Source organism: Sylvia atricapilla, chromosome 7 (genome assembly GCF_009819655.1).
Source record: "Sylvia atricapilla isolate bSylAtr1 chromosome 7, bSylAtr1.pri, whole genome shotgun sequence".
Taxonomy (NCBI): Eukaryota; Metazoa; Chordata; class Aves; order Passeriformes; family Sylviidae; genus Sylvia; species Sylvia atricapilla.
Window position 1 is genome coordinate 4,329,433 of NC_089146.1, and position 16,079 is coordinate 4,345,511.

A 16,079-nucleotide genomic window follows, 5' to 3' on the forward strand; every position below is an offset into this window, starting at 1 on the left:
TGGCGGGCCGGGCGGAGTTCGGGATGGAAATCCCAGAGGAACAGGGGCCAGCTGGGGTGAGGCGGGAAAAATGGGTGCTAACGTCTTCACCTGCGACTCGGTGTTCAGTAATTATAGGGAAGATAGGTTGTTAATGTCTTCAGGAACGGCTAGGTCTGAAAGAATGGCTTGGCAGTTCTTTAGGGAAAAAAGGGGTTTTTGTCCTCTACGAATATCAAACTGGGCAAGTTTGTTACAGGACCCGGGCAGTTCTGAATCTTACGGTAATAAGAGAAAAGGGTCTGCACAAGCCTCTAAGTTTACTGCAGGGCCCAGAGCGTCTGAACTTCCGATCTTTCGGGGCAAATGACGATAGGTGTTGGAGCAGCTCGAAGCCATTTCCTCTTGTTCCATCCCTTGTCCCCGGGAGCAGAGCCCCTCAGTGCCCCTCCTGGCAGGGAGCTGTGCCAAGATCCCCTCAGAACCTCCTTTTCTCCAGCTCTGGTGCCCTTCTTTTAACCTGCTGCAGCCCCTCAGCATCCGTCTTGTCCTGAAGTGCCCAGAAGAAGACACAACGTTTGCGGTGTGGCCTCACCAGTGTCCAGCGTTGGGGAAAAGCCACTTCCCTGGTCCTGTGGGCACGCTGTTCCTGCTACACTGGTGCCATTAGCCTTGTTGCCTTGCTGGGCTCATGTTCTGCCACTGGCACCCCCTTTCCCAGCTTTCCAGCCCCTCTGCTCCAGGCTGGAGCTGCAGGGGGTTATTGTGGCCAAAGTGCAGAACTCACTGGGCCTTTCTGAACCTCATGTTGTTGGCTCAGCCCACCCAGATAGCACAACAGCATCCAGATTGATCACATACCCAAACCTGATGCTCCTGGGTAGGAATTACCAGTGTTTGTGTATCTATAACAGGTCTAACACATAAATATCCCCTGCTCCAAGGGGGCCTGACACAGGTGGGTGGGCACAGCGCTGTGGTGCTGAGGGCACCCACCCCTCATGCCTGGCACCCAGCACCTGCCCCATGCCAGTGCCTTTCCACTTTAAACATTTCATTTTCTTCTCTCTCTTCTCTCCATTCCTCAGCTGCGTCTGGCAGAGATCCCTCACCAGTTCACCGTCATTTCGGGTTTCCAGGGTGGTTTTTCCCTCAGCCTGTGCGTCCTGCAGCACCCCAGGCCACAGCCCAATCTCCCACTTTTGCGGGTTGATGGTTTTTTTTAGGCAGTACCTGCACAGAGACACAGCCCTCACCATCCCTCTACAGCATAATTACTGGAGCACATAAAGCAGTTATAGCAGGAATTTATCACTCTCAGGTAGAAATACTCCTGGCCAAGTAAAAGATAGAGCAGGAATGCCAGGAGCAATTTATAACAGGCTTACTGACATTTCACGTGGAGAAGCTCCGCCAGTGAATAAGCATCAAGTCATAAATCTCGGAGAAAACATGATTAAAGCGAGCGAGTTATTCTTTGAGGGAACTTCATCATAAAAGGACATGGCGGCGTGGAGCTGCAAAATTTGCTTTGTGACAGTCGTAGAAAACAGCCATCAGAGGGGTGTCCCAGCCTTACCTTATCTAGACAGAAGGAGTTCTACTTAAATGGGTGTTAAATCAGGGCTGAAAGTATTTCTTAATAAGTTATTAATGTCTTCCAAGAGGGAGTTTCGCCGGTTTCAAGTGTCACACTCCTCTGCTTCTGTACCTTGTTCCCTCTGTGGCTGCTGAACACCAGGGATGGTCTAAAATATGAATTACATGTATAATTTTTATTTAGGGAAGGCTACATCTCTATCTTTTTTTATTAATATGAGCCAGAGGTGCAGGGAAGCGAGCTCCACACAGGACGCGGAATTCTGAAATCTCTCAGCACTTTGGATCTGAGAACATTTGCTGCTGTCATCTGGGGCAAAGCTGACACATCACAGGGTGAAGCATTCATGGTAACTCACAATCCCTATCCGTGAGAGAGGAGTCCACGGAGGGGCTGGAAGGTCAAAGAGCAGCCTTTGCCGGTGAGACTGTCCTCCCAGAGCCAGGGCCATGACGGGATGGATGGATGGATGGATGGATGGATGGATGGATGGATGGATGGATGGATGGATGGCCGACCCTCGCTGGCCTCGTTTCCCCGGCGGGGAGAGCCGGGCTCTTTGCTGCCAGCAGCGCGCCGGGATCCAGCTGTGCCAAGCGTGGCTGTGTCTCGGTGATGGGCGATTGTTTCCTGGCGCTCAGGGAAGCCCCGCTGCGCTAATGACACGGCGCGGTGTCCCCTGTGCCCACAGCCCGGCGCGGATCCGCCGGGGAAAGAGCTGCAGCCGCGGGGGCGAGTGGAAGGCGACAAATCCACTTGGTGTTACAAAGCACGCCCTGCAAGGGACGCGTGTGGGGGCTGGATGGTCACGGCGGCAGGCGGGCTCGCATGTGTGTCTGACGGGATCTGAGCTGCTTCAGGCACAGCGTCCTCCTTTCCTGTCTTGGCGGAGGGAAAGGGGCAGGCAGAGCTGCCCTGGGACTGTGCTGCCCAAAGAGGAGCTTGTCCCCAAGCCCTACAAGCCAGGGGATTGACCAGGATAAACTCACAAATAAGCTAAGCCTGTCGTTTTTCCCTTAAGGGTTTCCAGGTGTAACCTTAACATCCTACTCCCTGTTACTTGGCTCATCCTGTGCTCCAAAAACCCGGCTCCCAGCATCTCCCAGTCTACCAGGGATCCTGAAAGATGGCAAGAGGCCTCACTGCTGAGATGAAACTTTAACACAATTTGAAGCATTCGGAGCAGGTTAGAAGCAACACTTGATCCATAGATCTCTTGAGTCAACCTGGCATTTATGTTCACAAAATATGAGATGCCGATATATACTGTATAGCCCAGTAAACCAGATAAGTGCCTCCTCTTCCTTTCCTCCAGCTGAAATATGTTTAGTGTCTCTCTCAATAAATCCGCAGATGCAATAGTTTCCATTGTGCTGAGACATTATGTGGGAATTTACAAACATTTACAACTAAGTTAAACTGAGCCAAAGCACTGCCCTGGGCAGCCTGCATCTAACAAATACTTGTGTTCAAGAAGGATGTAAAAGTCACGAATGATTCATTCTCCCTAATTTTATAAAGGTTAAGGAGCTGGCGCTCTTGGAAATCTAAGAAATGTCTTCTTCAGCAGTGAATTACTGCAACCAATTGGACAGTCAGAAGCAAAAAAAAAAAAAAAAAAAAAATGATGGGGGGAACAGAGGGAAGCAAGAAATATATCTCTAAATTTGGTTTATGCAGTATTTAAAGTACAAGCAAAGCCATTCCAGGCAGAATAAGGCCCACACACTTTAAAATAAATTTGTTGCATGACAGAAAGCCAGTAAAAGGGTTTCAGCAGTGGTGTGATGTAGTGAGGCAGCGGCGTTTGGTGTGTGCATGAATCAGTGGCTCCCTACCCCGCTGAGGCAATGCTCATCCTCACCGTGCTGGGCTGGAAATGGCATTTCCAAACAATCCTCAGCTCTGGGGCCAAACTTGTGCTGAAGGATAGCTCAGCTCCCTGGCTGACGAGGAAGGTAAAAAATCCTCCCCTACCTCGTGCTTCGTCTCAAAGCATTGCCCATCTGGTAAAGACCTTTTTATGGAAATACACCGCTACCTGATATTTTATTCATTTAGTGATGTTCCCCAGCTGTTTCTCAACAAATATACAATTATTATGTGATCCGTCATGTGCAGAGGGAAGCAGTTCCACCGAGTTTTATAAATCAGTTGTTTTTTTCTAGGGGTTAAAAGAGCCAAAGTTCCATGAAGAGGGGATCCCTCTGCTCTCAGCGACCTGAATACAGAGCACATCCTGAAACCTCTGCACCCTGCCAGGAAAGGGTGCTCGATGTGCTGAGCACCCATAGCAAGCGACAGGATGGATCCTCTTCATCAAGAGACTGCAGAAAAATACTGGAGGAGGTACAGCCTCATGTTTGAATTCCCTCTCTCTCCAAATGTCTGAATCACAGGCTTCAACAGGCTTAGTTTGCTCCTCAGGCCACCCCCTGGGGCCAATTTTGCTCCTCACCCAAAGCCCTGTGAGCTCACCCTGGTTGCAGAGGCATCATAGGCTGCAGTGCTGGTTTGACAGACATGGGGCTGCCGAGATTGTTCAGTGCAGTAATTGATTAGGGCTGTTAGACTTCCGAGTTTTAAGATTTCAAACATTGAGGGATTTGATCCCTGAAAGGAAATAATAATAATAATAAAAAAGCCTATTACGCTTTCAGACTAAGCAGCACAGTCAGCATTGCATTACATGGCATTAAATTATTCCTCGAGTCTCGATAGCAGGAACATCTGCTGGTGTTAGACATGGCATTTTTAATTAAAGGCAGCAGCAGAGATGCCTGTGGTTCATTGGTTCTGCTTTCACCGTGCGAATTGCTAAATCCAAAGGGCACTTGTACAAAAGATTTGGTCAGAGCACAAGCTCTGGGCCCAGCACTGCAGAAGCACAAGCAGAAAAGCAAAAAGAGGTGACAGGTAATTTCCACCTGCCCATCGCCCGGCAGGAGAGCTCTGTCAATGCCCACATGGGTCAGAACTGTGGGGGATTTTACAAGGTTTAAATTACCCTTCTGATTTGACCAGAAACGGGATTTCCTGCAGAAAGGCAAGTAACACAGAACAGCAAAGCAAGAGAGAAGCCTGTGCCCAGCCAGGACCACGGCCACACCTTTGCTGCAGTAACTGCTGATGTTCCCCCGCTCCAGTGCTGGGGTGCATGGATGGATGGCACAGACCCTCCCTACCAAGTGGAGATTCCCAGAGGTTTAACTCCCAAAGGAAAAAAGGGTTTGAACAGGGAATAATTTGCGCCCCACATCAGCTGTCCTCCAAGAACTCCGGCTCTAAGCAGGTCAAGCAAGACCAAAAATCCCCATCAGTCCTGGGATGTCAGGCCAGGCAGTTTGCTTTGATGGGACCCAGCCTTTCTTCATTAAAATCTGGATTTAAATCTGCAAAGTGCCAGGTCCTGACTCAACTGGGCGGATGGGCAGAGATGAGGAGCAGAGGGAAGTTCTTGTCTCGGGCTAGGGATGTCAGAAATGTCAGCCCCATGGACAGACACGTGTGGCTGCCTTCCTGCTGGCACCGAGGGGGCCAGGATTTCCCTCAAGGAGCCCCACAGATGGTGTTTGTTTGCTCAGCCACCATAAAAAAGGGAAATATTTGGTGCAATCTGTTAGCAGACAGAGACAGACATATGGTGGGTGCGAGGCGAGCCTGGATGCTCGAGAAAACACAGTCAAGGCTCTGCAGCAGCTTTGAGATGTTGGATTGCCCTTCAGCTGAGTGGGAGACAAGTCCAAGGAAACTGCTGGTGAACCTGGGTGCAGGTTTGGTACTGCTGTGCCGTGAACCCTCTTATTAGCCCCCATCTAATTAATTTTATTACACTATCCCTATTGTGCTAGAGTTATTAAAATTAACCCAGTTTTAATTTATGCAAACCTCTCAACGCTTGGAGAGATTCACCCTGGTTTGATGTCTGTTCATCTGGCACACATGAAACACAGGTTAAAAGTGACAGAGACCATTAAAAGGCAATTAATTGCATTTTTTGACCAGGTGGAATCAAAGTGCATGTGCAACATTGCTTTTGTTCTTTGTACCTGAGACTGTTTTTAAATGTGTCATTGTGGCTTCAAGCCTAAGGGGAATCTTTGGGCCACCCCAAAAAAAATCAAATCCTTTTTATTTTCCTTCCAGTTACATTTTAAAAATGCAAACCATAATTATTTCCCAGGTATCAAGGCCTATTTCTAAATCAGGACTAACCTCCAGCTAAGGCAGCACTGGTGACCTCCATGAGGTTGGTCAGGGATCTCCACACCTTCAGTCAGGCCTCAGCACCTCCAGTTCCACCAGGGTAAAGCAGATAACCAAGACTGTGAGTGCTGGACTGGCTTTGGGAAGAAATTTGTTGTGATTTCTCAAGAACAAACCTGCTTCACTTAAAAAAATTCAGGTTATTTTGGGGGTAGACACCCCCCACTTTGCCTGAGTGCTTGAGGGCAGAGAGAGATGCTGCGCCCAAGCACTGAGATTTCACTGGGCAGTGAAGCTGTGTCACCAGCACATTTAGAAACTATCTGGGGAGAGGGATGGAGCCAATCTGGCATGAGCTCCACACCCAAACCACCAAGGTACAGTCATCTTGGTGCCCTGCCAGCCATGCTCTGGTGCATGAGTGTCTCAGCCTCACCTTTCAGCTTGAATAAAGTCAAATCAGGGGGACAAAATAATACATCAGCCAGGAGTACAGCTGGCATTTCTGGAGAATATGAAATGTGTGGGTAATGCTCTCTTAATTTAAAATGCAGTGCTCCTTCTCTGTTAAGCCTTCCTTCCAAAGGGAGAAGCAGCAGGCTCCAGCATCCCACAAAACCCATGCCTGGTGCTTTTTAAATGTGAAAGCCAGAGCTGAGCTGCAGATAAAAAACCCAAGGAAACCTGTGGAGTTCAGTGTAGAGATCCATGGATGCAATGCAGTAGCTGGGAAGTGCCAGCACTGTGCCCTGCACTGGGAGCTGGAGAGAGGGCTGGGGGTGGCAAAACAGGTCCAAAAGCTTCTGGTCTTGCTTTCCCCCTCCGTGCTGATTTACTGTGTCAGCACAAGACAGATTTTGGTGGGCTGCAGCCTGGCCTGAGCTGTTGGCAATCCCTCACATGCAGAGCTCGCAGAGCCTTTTCCTGACTTGCTTCCTAGCTGGAGGAAGCTCAGGAACAAAAGCCACAGCACATCTGTATGTGTTTACAAGTTATGTATTCTGTAAATAGGTGAGGATATTATTTTTTCCATACTAATCCATACTAAATCCAAATTAACATGATAGCGGCTCCTGATGATTTATGTTGTTATAGTAAATAACAGCAACTGCACGGCACTTAGCTGATGATTAATGATCCTTATTTACAGTGTGCTCAGCTCAGGTCTGCAGTTTACACTTGCAAACATCAAAGGAGAGTTCAGCTTTCCTTCTCTCCTGCATTTTTAGGCCACGTTGTAAATCCTGTACCAGCAGCCTCGGCAGCTGCATTTTAATCCACAAATAGGATTGCCATAAACTTCCAGAAGAAACAGTGGTCTGACCCGTGAGCCTCGGGGGGCTGTGTTCCCTCTGGCCTGGGAGCAGGTCTGGCTGCTGCAGCCTCTGCAGGCTAGAGAGCCAAACCGTGGCAGGGGATGACACCACGGCACCCTCCCCTCTAGGCTATCAGTCTGTCACTGCCATGTACCATGCTGCAAGCACAGCCCCTGTTTTTGTGCTCTGGTTTTCCCGTAATCCCTCCTCCTGATCCGCCTGAGGGAAGCAGGATGGTTTGTGAACTCCTTTGCCCTCCCACAGCCATGCACATCCCCAGCCCTACACCCACACTGCCCCGTCCTGCCCCTGGGACTCCCAGCCCTGAGCCATCCAAACCCTTTGGATAGGCTCCTTTTTCCTGCCCCGCTCTGCGACAGGCCCACGGGGATGGGAAAGCCCTGGCACAGACCCTCCTGTTTTCACTCAACTGGTGCGAGCACCTTTGCCTGTCACAGCCTGGGTGGATGGGAAAACAGCTTCCCACATCCTAAGGTGCTTTCAAGGATTTGTACATAACCACACAGGCTGGAGAGCTCCCTTATACAGCCCAAGCCAGCTCACCCCCTAATTCCTGCTTGAGCCAGAGCTCAGGAAGGCCAAAGGGGCTGGGAGGCAAGTATGACACAGCAGCTTTGATTTATCAGGATGAGGCCGGTGAGTAATACAGAAACTTGGCAGTCCAGGGGGGACACTTGCCTCTCCCATTTCACTTGATGGGAGAAGTGGTGCTATATTATTCACAGGGGCGCTGTATTAGCATCATGTACGAGCTGATTTCAAGCCCTGAAATCACCCCGTGTAGGCTATTCTCAGTGGGAAAATGACCCCTTATAACACCAAGACTCTCCAAGGGAGCTGTGAAGGTTTCTTGCTCTCACAGGTCACTGACTTTCACCCAGTAATGACATTTTCCTGTAGGCTGGCAGAGTTATGTGGTTCTGGCACGTGGGATTTGCAGAATGGTTGCAATATGATCTCTGAAGCTGCATCCTTCTGCTCTGCTGCCTCCACTGTCAGGAAAGGCAGGGCAGCAGGCATGGAGCAAACCATCCCATTCCTCCTCCAACATCTCCATCCCCTGCCGGCGTCTGGGGGCCCAGCCCGAGCTCTAGGACCTTTAAAGGTTGCACAGGGTGGTACATTGTCTGGCCTTCAGCCCAAATCCTCCCAGTGAAGGTCTCCATTGCTGCAATGTCATGGTGCTCCCTAATCCTGCCTGATTTCACACGTGCCAGTTTATAACCCAAGCCTGAGGAGAAGGAGGGTCCCTCACACGGGCGGCCGGGGTGGTTCATTACAAACACCCCAGCTTTGCCTTTGCTGCCATCCACCGACGTGTGGCAAAGAGCTGACTGGGGGGGAAAAGCCCCTTGCTGAGTCTCTGCTGAGGATGGTCAAGTGCTGAATTGCAGAAAGCAGGTGAGAGGAGAGGCCTCACTGCCCGTGCCCCAGTGTGTTCACACGGGGGTTATCGCAGCATCAGCACCAGCCCAGGAGGAATCGCTCCCTTCCTAACACTGCACTCCTCAGAGAGGCCTTAAAATTCCTGGGGAGGCTCTGGAGGCTCATAAAAACATGAATAAAGGAGTCAGGCTGAGCAATGGCTCTCTTCCTCTTTATGGCAGGCCTGGAGCTGCCCTTGTCTGGCTGATCAGGTCTGATTCCCCGGGTTCCTGGAGCAGAACGGATTCGGCAGCGCGGCAGCTGCTTTGCAGTGATGGATGGGAATGATTATAATTGTTAATCTGATTAAGCCTATGCTCTCGACTTTTTGCTCGTTTTACTGACATTGAAGGTACTTAAAGAAACACTTGAGGAGGAGCGCGTGAAGGTGGATGAAGCACCTGCTTCCTGCACCTCTCAGAATTATCCAAGGGTTTGATGTGGTGCAAGTTGATGTGGGTTTGCATTAAAATGGGCTGCCTGGGTTATTGACACATGCCAGCCCTCAGGCTTCATGGTACATTGGGCAAAGGACAGTCTCCTTCAGCTTTATTTTCTCCCTTTGACAGGATTTTAAATAAGAGTCTGGGGGAGCAAGGTGTGGTTAAACAGCCTGCTGCTGTCCAGAGCAGCCTGACTGCAGAGACTTTGAAACTAAGGCTCCAGACAGGGACCATGCTCCAGACTCACAGCTGGCTGCTTTGGGGCTGGCATTATGCTCAAGGTGAAAGGTGGGGAAGTACTTTGAGTTCTTTTACCTCATGTAACTCGACACAGATGGCCGAGGGACAGCTAGAAGTGCTCTGGTGTTCTTAGCAATTCTTAATGTTTGCATTGTTAATTTTTAAATGAGTTTTCTTATCAAAGTCAACTGCAGCGCTTTAACTTTCACGGTTCCTGGAGGCAGGGTACATTCTGGCACTGCAAGAGGGAAATGCCACGCACAAAGAAAGTGTGAAAAACTCTTACCTTTTAGAAGCACCTGGATCTTTATTGTTTTCCAGCAATTGTCTGTTGGAGAAAATTGTTCTTACAAAACTGAGAAAGGTTTCTGTGTTTCTCCTCTGCCTTGCTCCCAGGCCGGGCTGGGCCACCCTAGGGGCTCTTTCCCAGGGGAGGAGCAGGCCACTGTTGGTGATGCAAACCCATGTGCGGCTCCTCTGGGACCTCACAGATGTGGGTCACCAGCTCTGTGCTGCTGGCCCTCTCAGCGCCTGTCTGTTTGAAACTGCACTGGTGTAATTAAAGGTACGCTACTAATTGGATGCAGTACCCTAAGGGGACTCCTTTAATTGCATTTCAATCTGGTTGGTATCATTTTAACTTAAATTCATTGCTGTCTCGTGCAGGAATAACCTGTCTGGGTCTGGTTATGGAGAGGCAGATCATCCTGCTTCTTCCCCCTGTCACACGGTAGATGTGCTTCAATTTGTTTGTCTCTGGCTGGGAAAGAGGCGGTGGCACACAAGGGCTGGGCAAAAACCCTTCTGACAACCAGGACATGGAGAGCAGAGAGCTGAGAGTTCACCTTGACCTGCTAATGGAGTAAGAGCCTCACTTAGCACCCTGTCTTCACTTGGATTTCAGTGTCCTGAAAATTGTCCTGGCCGTCCTTTGTTTTTCCCTTTGTCAGTGAAGACCTGAACTCTTTCCAAGTGAGGCTTCATTTCCACCCAACTTGCTGGGCTAGTGAAAGACTCGCTGCTTCTCACCAAAGCCCCTCCATTCCTCTCGAGGCTGGGGAGAAGGTGGGGTTGTTGCCTGGAGCCTTACAGCTGGTGGGAGCGCTGCCATTCACTTGTCTCACCCCCAGCACGGGCCCTCAGCATTGCTCTGAAGGCCTTGTTTCCAGAAGGGTCTTCCAGCAGCACTGAGCAATGAAGTGGGGGCTATATCCTCTAGGAAGAGCAACTGGGAGAGGGAACTGGTTCCAAGTGTTGCTCCATGGGTCGCAGGCACAAGGATCTGTGTCCTTCATCTCAGGCTCAACCAGTGGGACTCTTCATTCTGCCACCATCCAGGTGCTGCAGGATTGGACCATGATACAAGGCAGCCTCCAGCCCCAAAACTCTGATACTCCCTGGGGTGATCTTGTGCATTCTACAGATATTCTGAGGAGTCAGGTCTGGTACAAAATGGGCAGCACTCCCCATTCTGCTCCCCATCGTGCTCCCTCCTTCTCAGTGCTGTGTATGTGTGTAGCATGAGGAGCAGAGCCAACAGCAAGAGTTGGCTGTGTCCCTTACTAATGTTGTTCTTATTATTTTAGTGCCATCTTCCTTCTTTCCATCCTCTCCCTGAACAACTAAATTAATTAGAGCGATTTTTTTTATTTAAATACTGCTACGGAATAATAATTCTGGCGAATTCAATTTTTTTTGTCATTCCCCACTGCTGCTTTTCTGTGTTGTGCTCACTTTTAATATGCTGTTGATACTTTGTCAGAGCTATGCAAGATCACAGCTGTTGTCCACAAAAAAAAAAAAAAAAAAAAAAAAAAAAAAAAAAAAAAAAAATATGCTATGTGCTGTTGCCATCCAAAACTCATTTTCCTTTCTCCACCAGCTCACAAAATAACCTTTCCCCTATTAACTGAAGGGACAGATATTTTTCTTGGCTTATAAAAAGCCAAAAAGCCTCACAGCAGCTTCAGTGAAGCTGCAGCAATGGAAGGAACAGGCTAAGCCCCATCCTGAGCCTGCTATGAGGATGGATCCCACAAATTCTGGATCCCAGGAGTGAATCCTCACAGGCTTCAGGTCTGTGGGCACCACCAGCTCCTAAGCTTTAGCAGTCACTGAATTTTGTTTACCTGGATGTGTTCGCCTGAGCTGTTAACATGTTTTCTGAACTGACCCAGTAACAAAACCACTCCTGCAGCTCTCCTGAAAGGACCAAAAAATCCCATTAGGGACCTTGAATGTATATTTACAGTATTTTACTTAACACTAGCTCCTCGGACACAGTTTTCCGCAGCCCTTGCCAGACCCTTTCTGACCCTGCAAAACCAAGCCCTCAATGGCTATTTGCACCGAGAGTGGAGCTAAGCGAGGATCAGGCCAGAGCAGCACCGTGCTCCCATCAACAGCACAAAGTGAAAAATGCAGGAGAGCCAGGATGGAGATTTGAATCAGTGTCTCCAAGCCCACAACTCTAATTACAAACCTGATTTCAATCAGCCTCGCAAAGCACACAACCAATTGTGAGGTCCCTCCTTGACTCGCTGCCCCTGCCCTGCTCGGTGGCTGCGCTGCCTCTCCCCCGAGCGTGCCATGTGCCGGAGCATTGTAAATGATGCCACTTCCAATTAACGCCCCGGGGCCGTGTGACCGCGCCGGGAGGGCACCGCTGCCCCCACCAGGGCTCCGGGGCTGACTGAGGTGACGCTGCAGCAAAGCAGGAAGATGAAAAGCTTCTTTTCCCTGGACCGCAGCACTCCTCTCTGGCTCCGGGAGAGGTGGCACAGGGCTCGAGGAGCAGCAGTCTCAGCTCCCTGCTCAGGCCACAGGAAGGAGGCAGCTTGGTGGCCCGTTTTGAAAGCAGAGCCACGTAAAGCCCAAATTTTTGAGGGGATTCAGAGTGGGCTGGCAGTGAGGGGCACCCAGCGTTACAGCCACAGGTGAGGATGGGGGAGTGACCCCATCCTTCCCCTGCCCTGTAGATGACGCTCAAAACCTTCCAGATTCTCATCAGTGGTTTCTCAGGCAGTGCTCCGTATTCCTGGGCACCCCTGGGACCTTCTCAGGGAGACAAAGAGGTGATGGGAGGCGTGGAGCTGGTGTTCAGAGGCAGGAGACTACTGGCTTCCAAGGTTTTTTGCCTCGGAATTGAGCTTGGAGCATGTCCTACCTCCAAAAGGGCCGGGACGGGGCTCTGCAGGGAATGGGGATGTTTGTAATGTGGCACGAATGGTAATTCAGCCCCTGGTGACGTTATATACAACCTCCCAGCCAGATGCTTCCAGCCCCCAAACGGCTGTAACTGCTTCTCCGCGGGCCTCAGCTAAATTCCCCCCAGGATATAAACTCTGGCTTGCCTGGACCAATACCCACAGCCTTGATTGCAACAGCAGATGGTTTATTTTTACCTGCGAGTGAGAACGGGGAGCGTAGATCACGGCCGTGACACATTTCACATGGAGCAGATGTTTCTATTAATGCCAGAACTGGGTGGAAATTCAAAGGATGCTTTTTGCCTTTTTTTTTTTTTTTTCCCCTCAAAACTCTGTTTTACACAATTAAATTGCAACTTGCTGAAGTAGTCCAATGAATCACTTCCTTTTTTTTTTTTTTTTTTCCTGTTTGATTAGTAGGCTCTAAAGGAACAAAAGAATAGTTTTGTATCAGTCTCCCTCAATTACATGTAAAGTACATCTGGACAGAGTCTGAAGATCCATCTTTCACTGGCAGTTGCAAAGCCACCAACATAATAAAATAATGCTCTGATTGGTATTACAAGGCTGCATTTAAATCATTGGCATTCATGCTCCGAGTCCTTTGCAGGGAGCACAAGCCCTCCATTAGAGAAAAGCTTAATTTTATACTGTGATCTGTGTAAGATGTGCAATGAAAATGAGAAAAAAGAGCTTTTGCAGAGCTGGAGACATAATAATAGAAACTACAATGGATGTCTGGGCAGCTTTTTCAGTTACTTATAAACTGCAGGTGTCAAATGCATTCTGGAAAGAAGCTGAATCCCAGTTTTAATTACAGTCAGCAGGTTGAGGCATAATTCAAAGCTCAGTAATACTTTCAATCCATAATAAAACTCCTCCTGCTATCAGTAAGAAGTTTACACTAAGACCAAGGAGAGGACGTGACCTCCTTGCAGCAGCTAAACCTTGAACTTCAGTATCCCGCTGAATTTCAGGGGTGTTTGGGATTTTACAAAGTACCTGCTCCTTGCACAATTATCACAGCAAACCTGGCATCACACAGAAGCTGAACTAGTCAAACTCATGGTCAGGGTAACAAGGATGTGTCATTGCAGCTTTCATCACAGGTTCCTTTGACTCAAAGTAGTTTTGGGGATGGAAGAAAAAAAAATGAAAAAGAAAAAAAAACACTTGGCTGGAATTGTGTGGGTGAACCTGGGTAAGTTGTATGGGCCACCCCATACAAGTTAAGGCTTTATCTGCAATCTGTTTCACCAGCAACAGCAAGTTTATTGAGCTCAGAGTTTAAGTTCATTTTGTGCTTGAAGGTACATCAATGCCCTGACCCAAACCCGAGTCTTTGGGGTCTTATGCTGATACATATAATAAAGAATCACATTAAACTATTCTATGTATTAATCACTCAGAGGGAAGAGAGCAGGATGTGTGTGGTGGTGTGCTGAACTCAGCTGCTGGGGGCTGCTCTCAGAAGTGGGCAGAGCAGTCCCTTAAAGCCAGCAGGCAGAGTCTTTGAAGCAGGAGCTAATGATGCCTTATTATGTGGGAAAACACAGCTCCGGAGTCAGGGGCAGCCAGCACGTGGGGTTGAGGAGGAAGATCACTGGAGAGGACACAGAGAGGAAAAGCTGCTGGAGATGGAGGGTTTGGAGCAAGGGGGATGCTCCTTGCTTCAACTGTGCTCAGGGAAATACAATCTTATGAGGCAAAGAGCTTCTTGCTGTCAGAGCATCCAGCCAACAGACCTGCCCTGTACCGCCCCTCGCCTGTACCAGTGCAGCCCTCGACTCCAGGCAGAAGGAGAAAGGGGCTCGTGGGGGAATCATCTTCCACTGGGTACCAAGAGCCAGGAACTGCCTGGGGCCAGAGGACTCACTGCAGGAGTTACACAGAGCTGGAATTAGCTACAGGAACAAACCAAAACCACTGGAAGCACTAACTCAGAAAATAGTTATATTTGTGCTGACATAACCAGATAAGCTCTATGTCATTACCAAAGATGGCCCCCACCAGTGGCCCTTGTGACTGTCAGTACATTACACCTGCATCCTCACAACCTCCCTGTGAGGAGGGGCAAGGCCATGAGCCCCATTTCCCCAGGGGGCAGCCTGTCAAAACTGAGCCACTTCCACTCAGTCACCTGGGAAGTCTGCTGCTGAGCAGGGCGTGGAGCCTGGGCTTTCCTCTGTGGGGCTGCTTTGTGATCACACACCCTGCACTGCCCACAGCTCCTCTGCTCCATCATGGCCATGTCTGCTGCAAGCAAACGGCCACGAGCAGCAGGTGATGTTCTCTAAATCCTCACAGCCATTATAGTGATCATAAAACAAGAACTGGGAGGGGGCAGGAGGGGAAAGAACCTGTGGAAACACCAATTTGATTTGTAACCAAGGGCCAGTGTCAAACACCTACCATGTTCCTAGTGGCATTAATTAAGTGCATATCAAAAAACGAAGTACTTTAAGAAAATGGGACTGCTTAACCCCATCACCCTAAAATCACTGAAAACAGGGTTGGAGGGGCTGTCGGGTCTTTTCCCCAGCTTCTACGATCCTGTGTGGGTGGATCCCTTCAATAGATGGAGCTTATGGTGCTGGCTTGGCTGCTTGTGTCAGAGCTGTCCAGCGTCACATCAGGACCTGCGTCCGCGCCGTCAGGATCTGCCTGATCTTTAGCAAAGTTGATGAAAACCTGGAAGTTTAAAGGAAAACACTCAGTATGTGACAGCATAAATAATTTATGATGTGGATGAATATATAAAAGGCATGGCTGTTCATTTGACTGTGAGCCTGGAGAGCATGCTTGGGGATGGATTCACGCTGAATTTGAGAATTGCAAATGGTTGGGCTCCTGTGGGCTCATGTAAATAAATGGATGTGCGCTCCTGCGCTGCGGAATCGACACCGGGATCCAAAGGCAGACATTCCTGCACGGAACCTCACTGTCCTGCAGCTCAGGCTCCTGAAGCACCAGCGAGGCAATGCCCATGCAGTGGTGCATTTCCATCACACTGTCATACAGCCCCATTATTACTTCATAAACCCATCTGTCTCTGTGTAATTGACATCTGTGCACGCACAACTGCAGAGTGTGGAGAGAGGTGTATCAAATCACACGGAATAGCCTTCCTTTCAACAGCAGCTAATGAATACAGAAAGGACTCTTACCACAACACTCCCTGCAATCACATTTGCATATTCACAAATCCAAGCTGTCCTCCCACAGAATCTGAGAATCTGAGAACAGTTTAATATGAGGACATTCCTGTGCTTTGCCTGCCTGTTTCTCTCACAGCCACTGCCCCTTACTGGAACAGCAGTGAGGAACTCTCCTCCCAGACTGCTGTGTCACAATCCATAGCACTACAGGGCTGCAGCTCTCCTCCACTCTCTGGGACAAACCTAATACTCCAGGGGCTGATGCTCAATGGGGTGATTTCTTCTGGAGAGTCTTTGTGGCATCCCCTTTAGATGATGTGCTCCCTACGAGGTTTTGTTGCCATTGGGAATGTTCTTCCAAGGGAAAATGGAATGAACCCCAAAGCTAAGTTTGGAGTAATGCTAAATGAACTTCCAACCCGAAAAGCGAAATTCAGCATATTTTCAGTACCGGTGGAAACCCTAGCCCTGGACTTGGGGGT

At 49.3% G+C, this 16,079-nt stretch overlaps 2 protein-coding genes across 2 annotated transcripts in view; one reads left to right on the forward strand and one right to left on the reverse strand.

Annotated features, from left to right (window-relative positions):
• ATIC (5-aminoimidazole-4-carboxamide ribonucleotide formyltransferase/IMP cyclohydrolase) overlaps positions 1-16,079 on the forward strand; it is a 141,952-nt gene that overhangs the window by 4,102 nt on the left and 121,771 nt on the right. The gene's annotated exons all lie outside the window — the stretch shown is intronic.
• The window catches only part of ABCA12 (ATP binding cassette subfamily A member 12), an 80,752-nt gene continuing 78,363 nt past the window's right edge, over positions 13,691-16,079 (reverse strand). Inside the window, exon 54 of the mRNA XM_066322436.1 lies at positions 13,691-15,130. Within this exon, the coding sequence (XP_066178533.1) occupies positions 15,011-15,130 (120 nt within the window). The 3' untranslated portion in view covers positions 13,691-15,010. The remainder of the gene's footprint in view (positions 15,131-16,079) is intronic.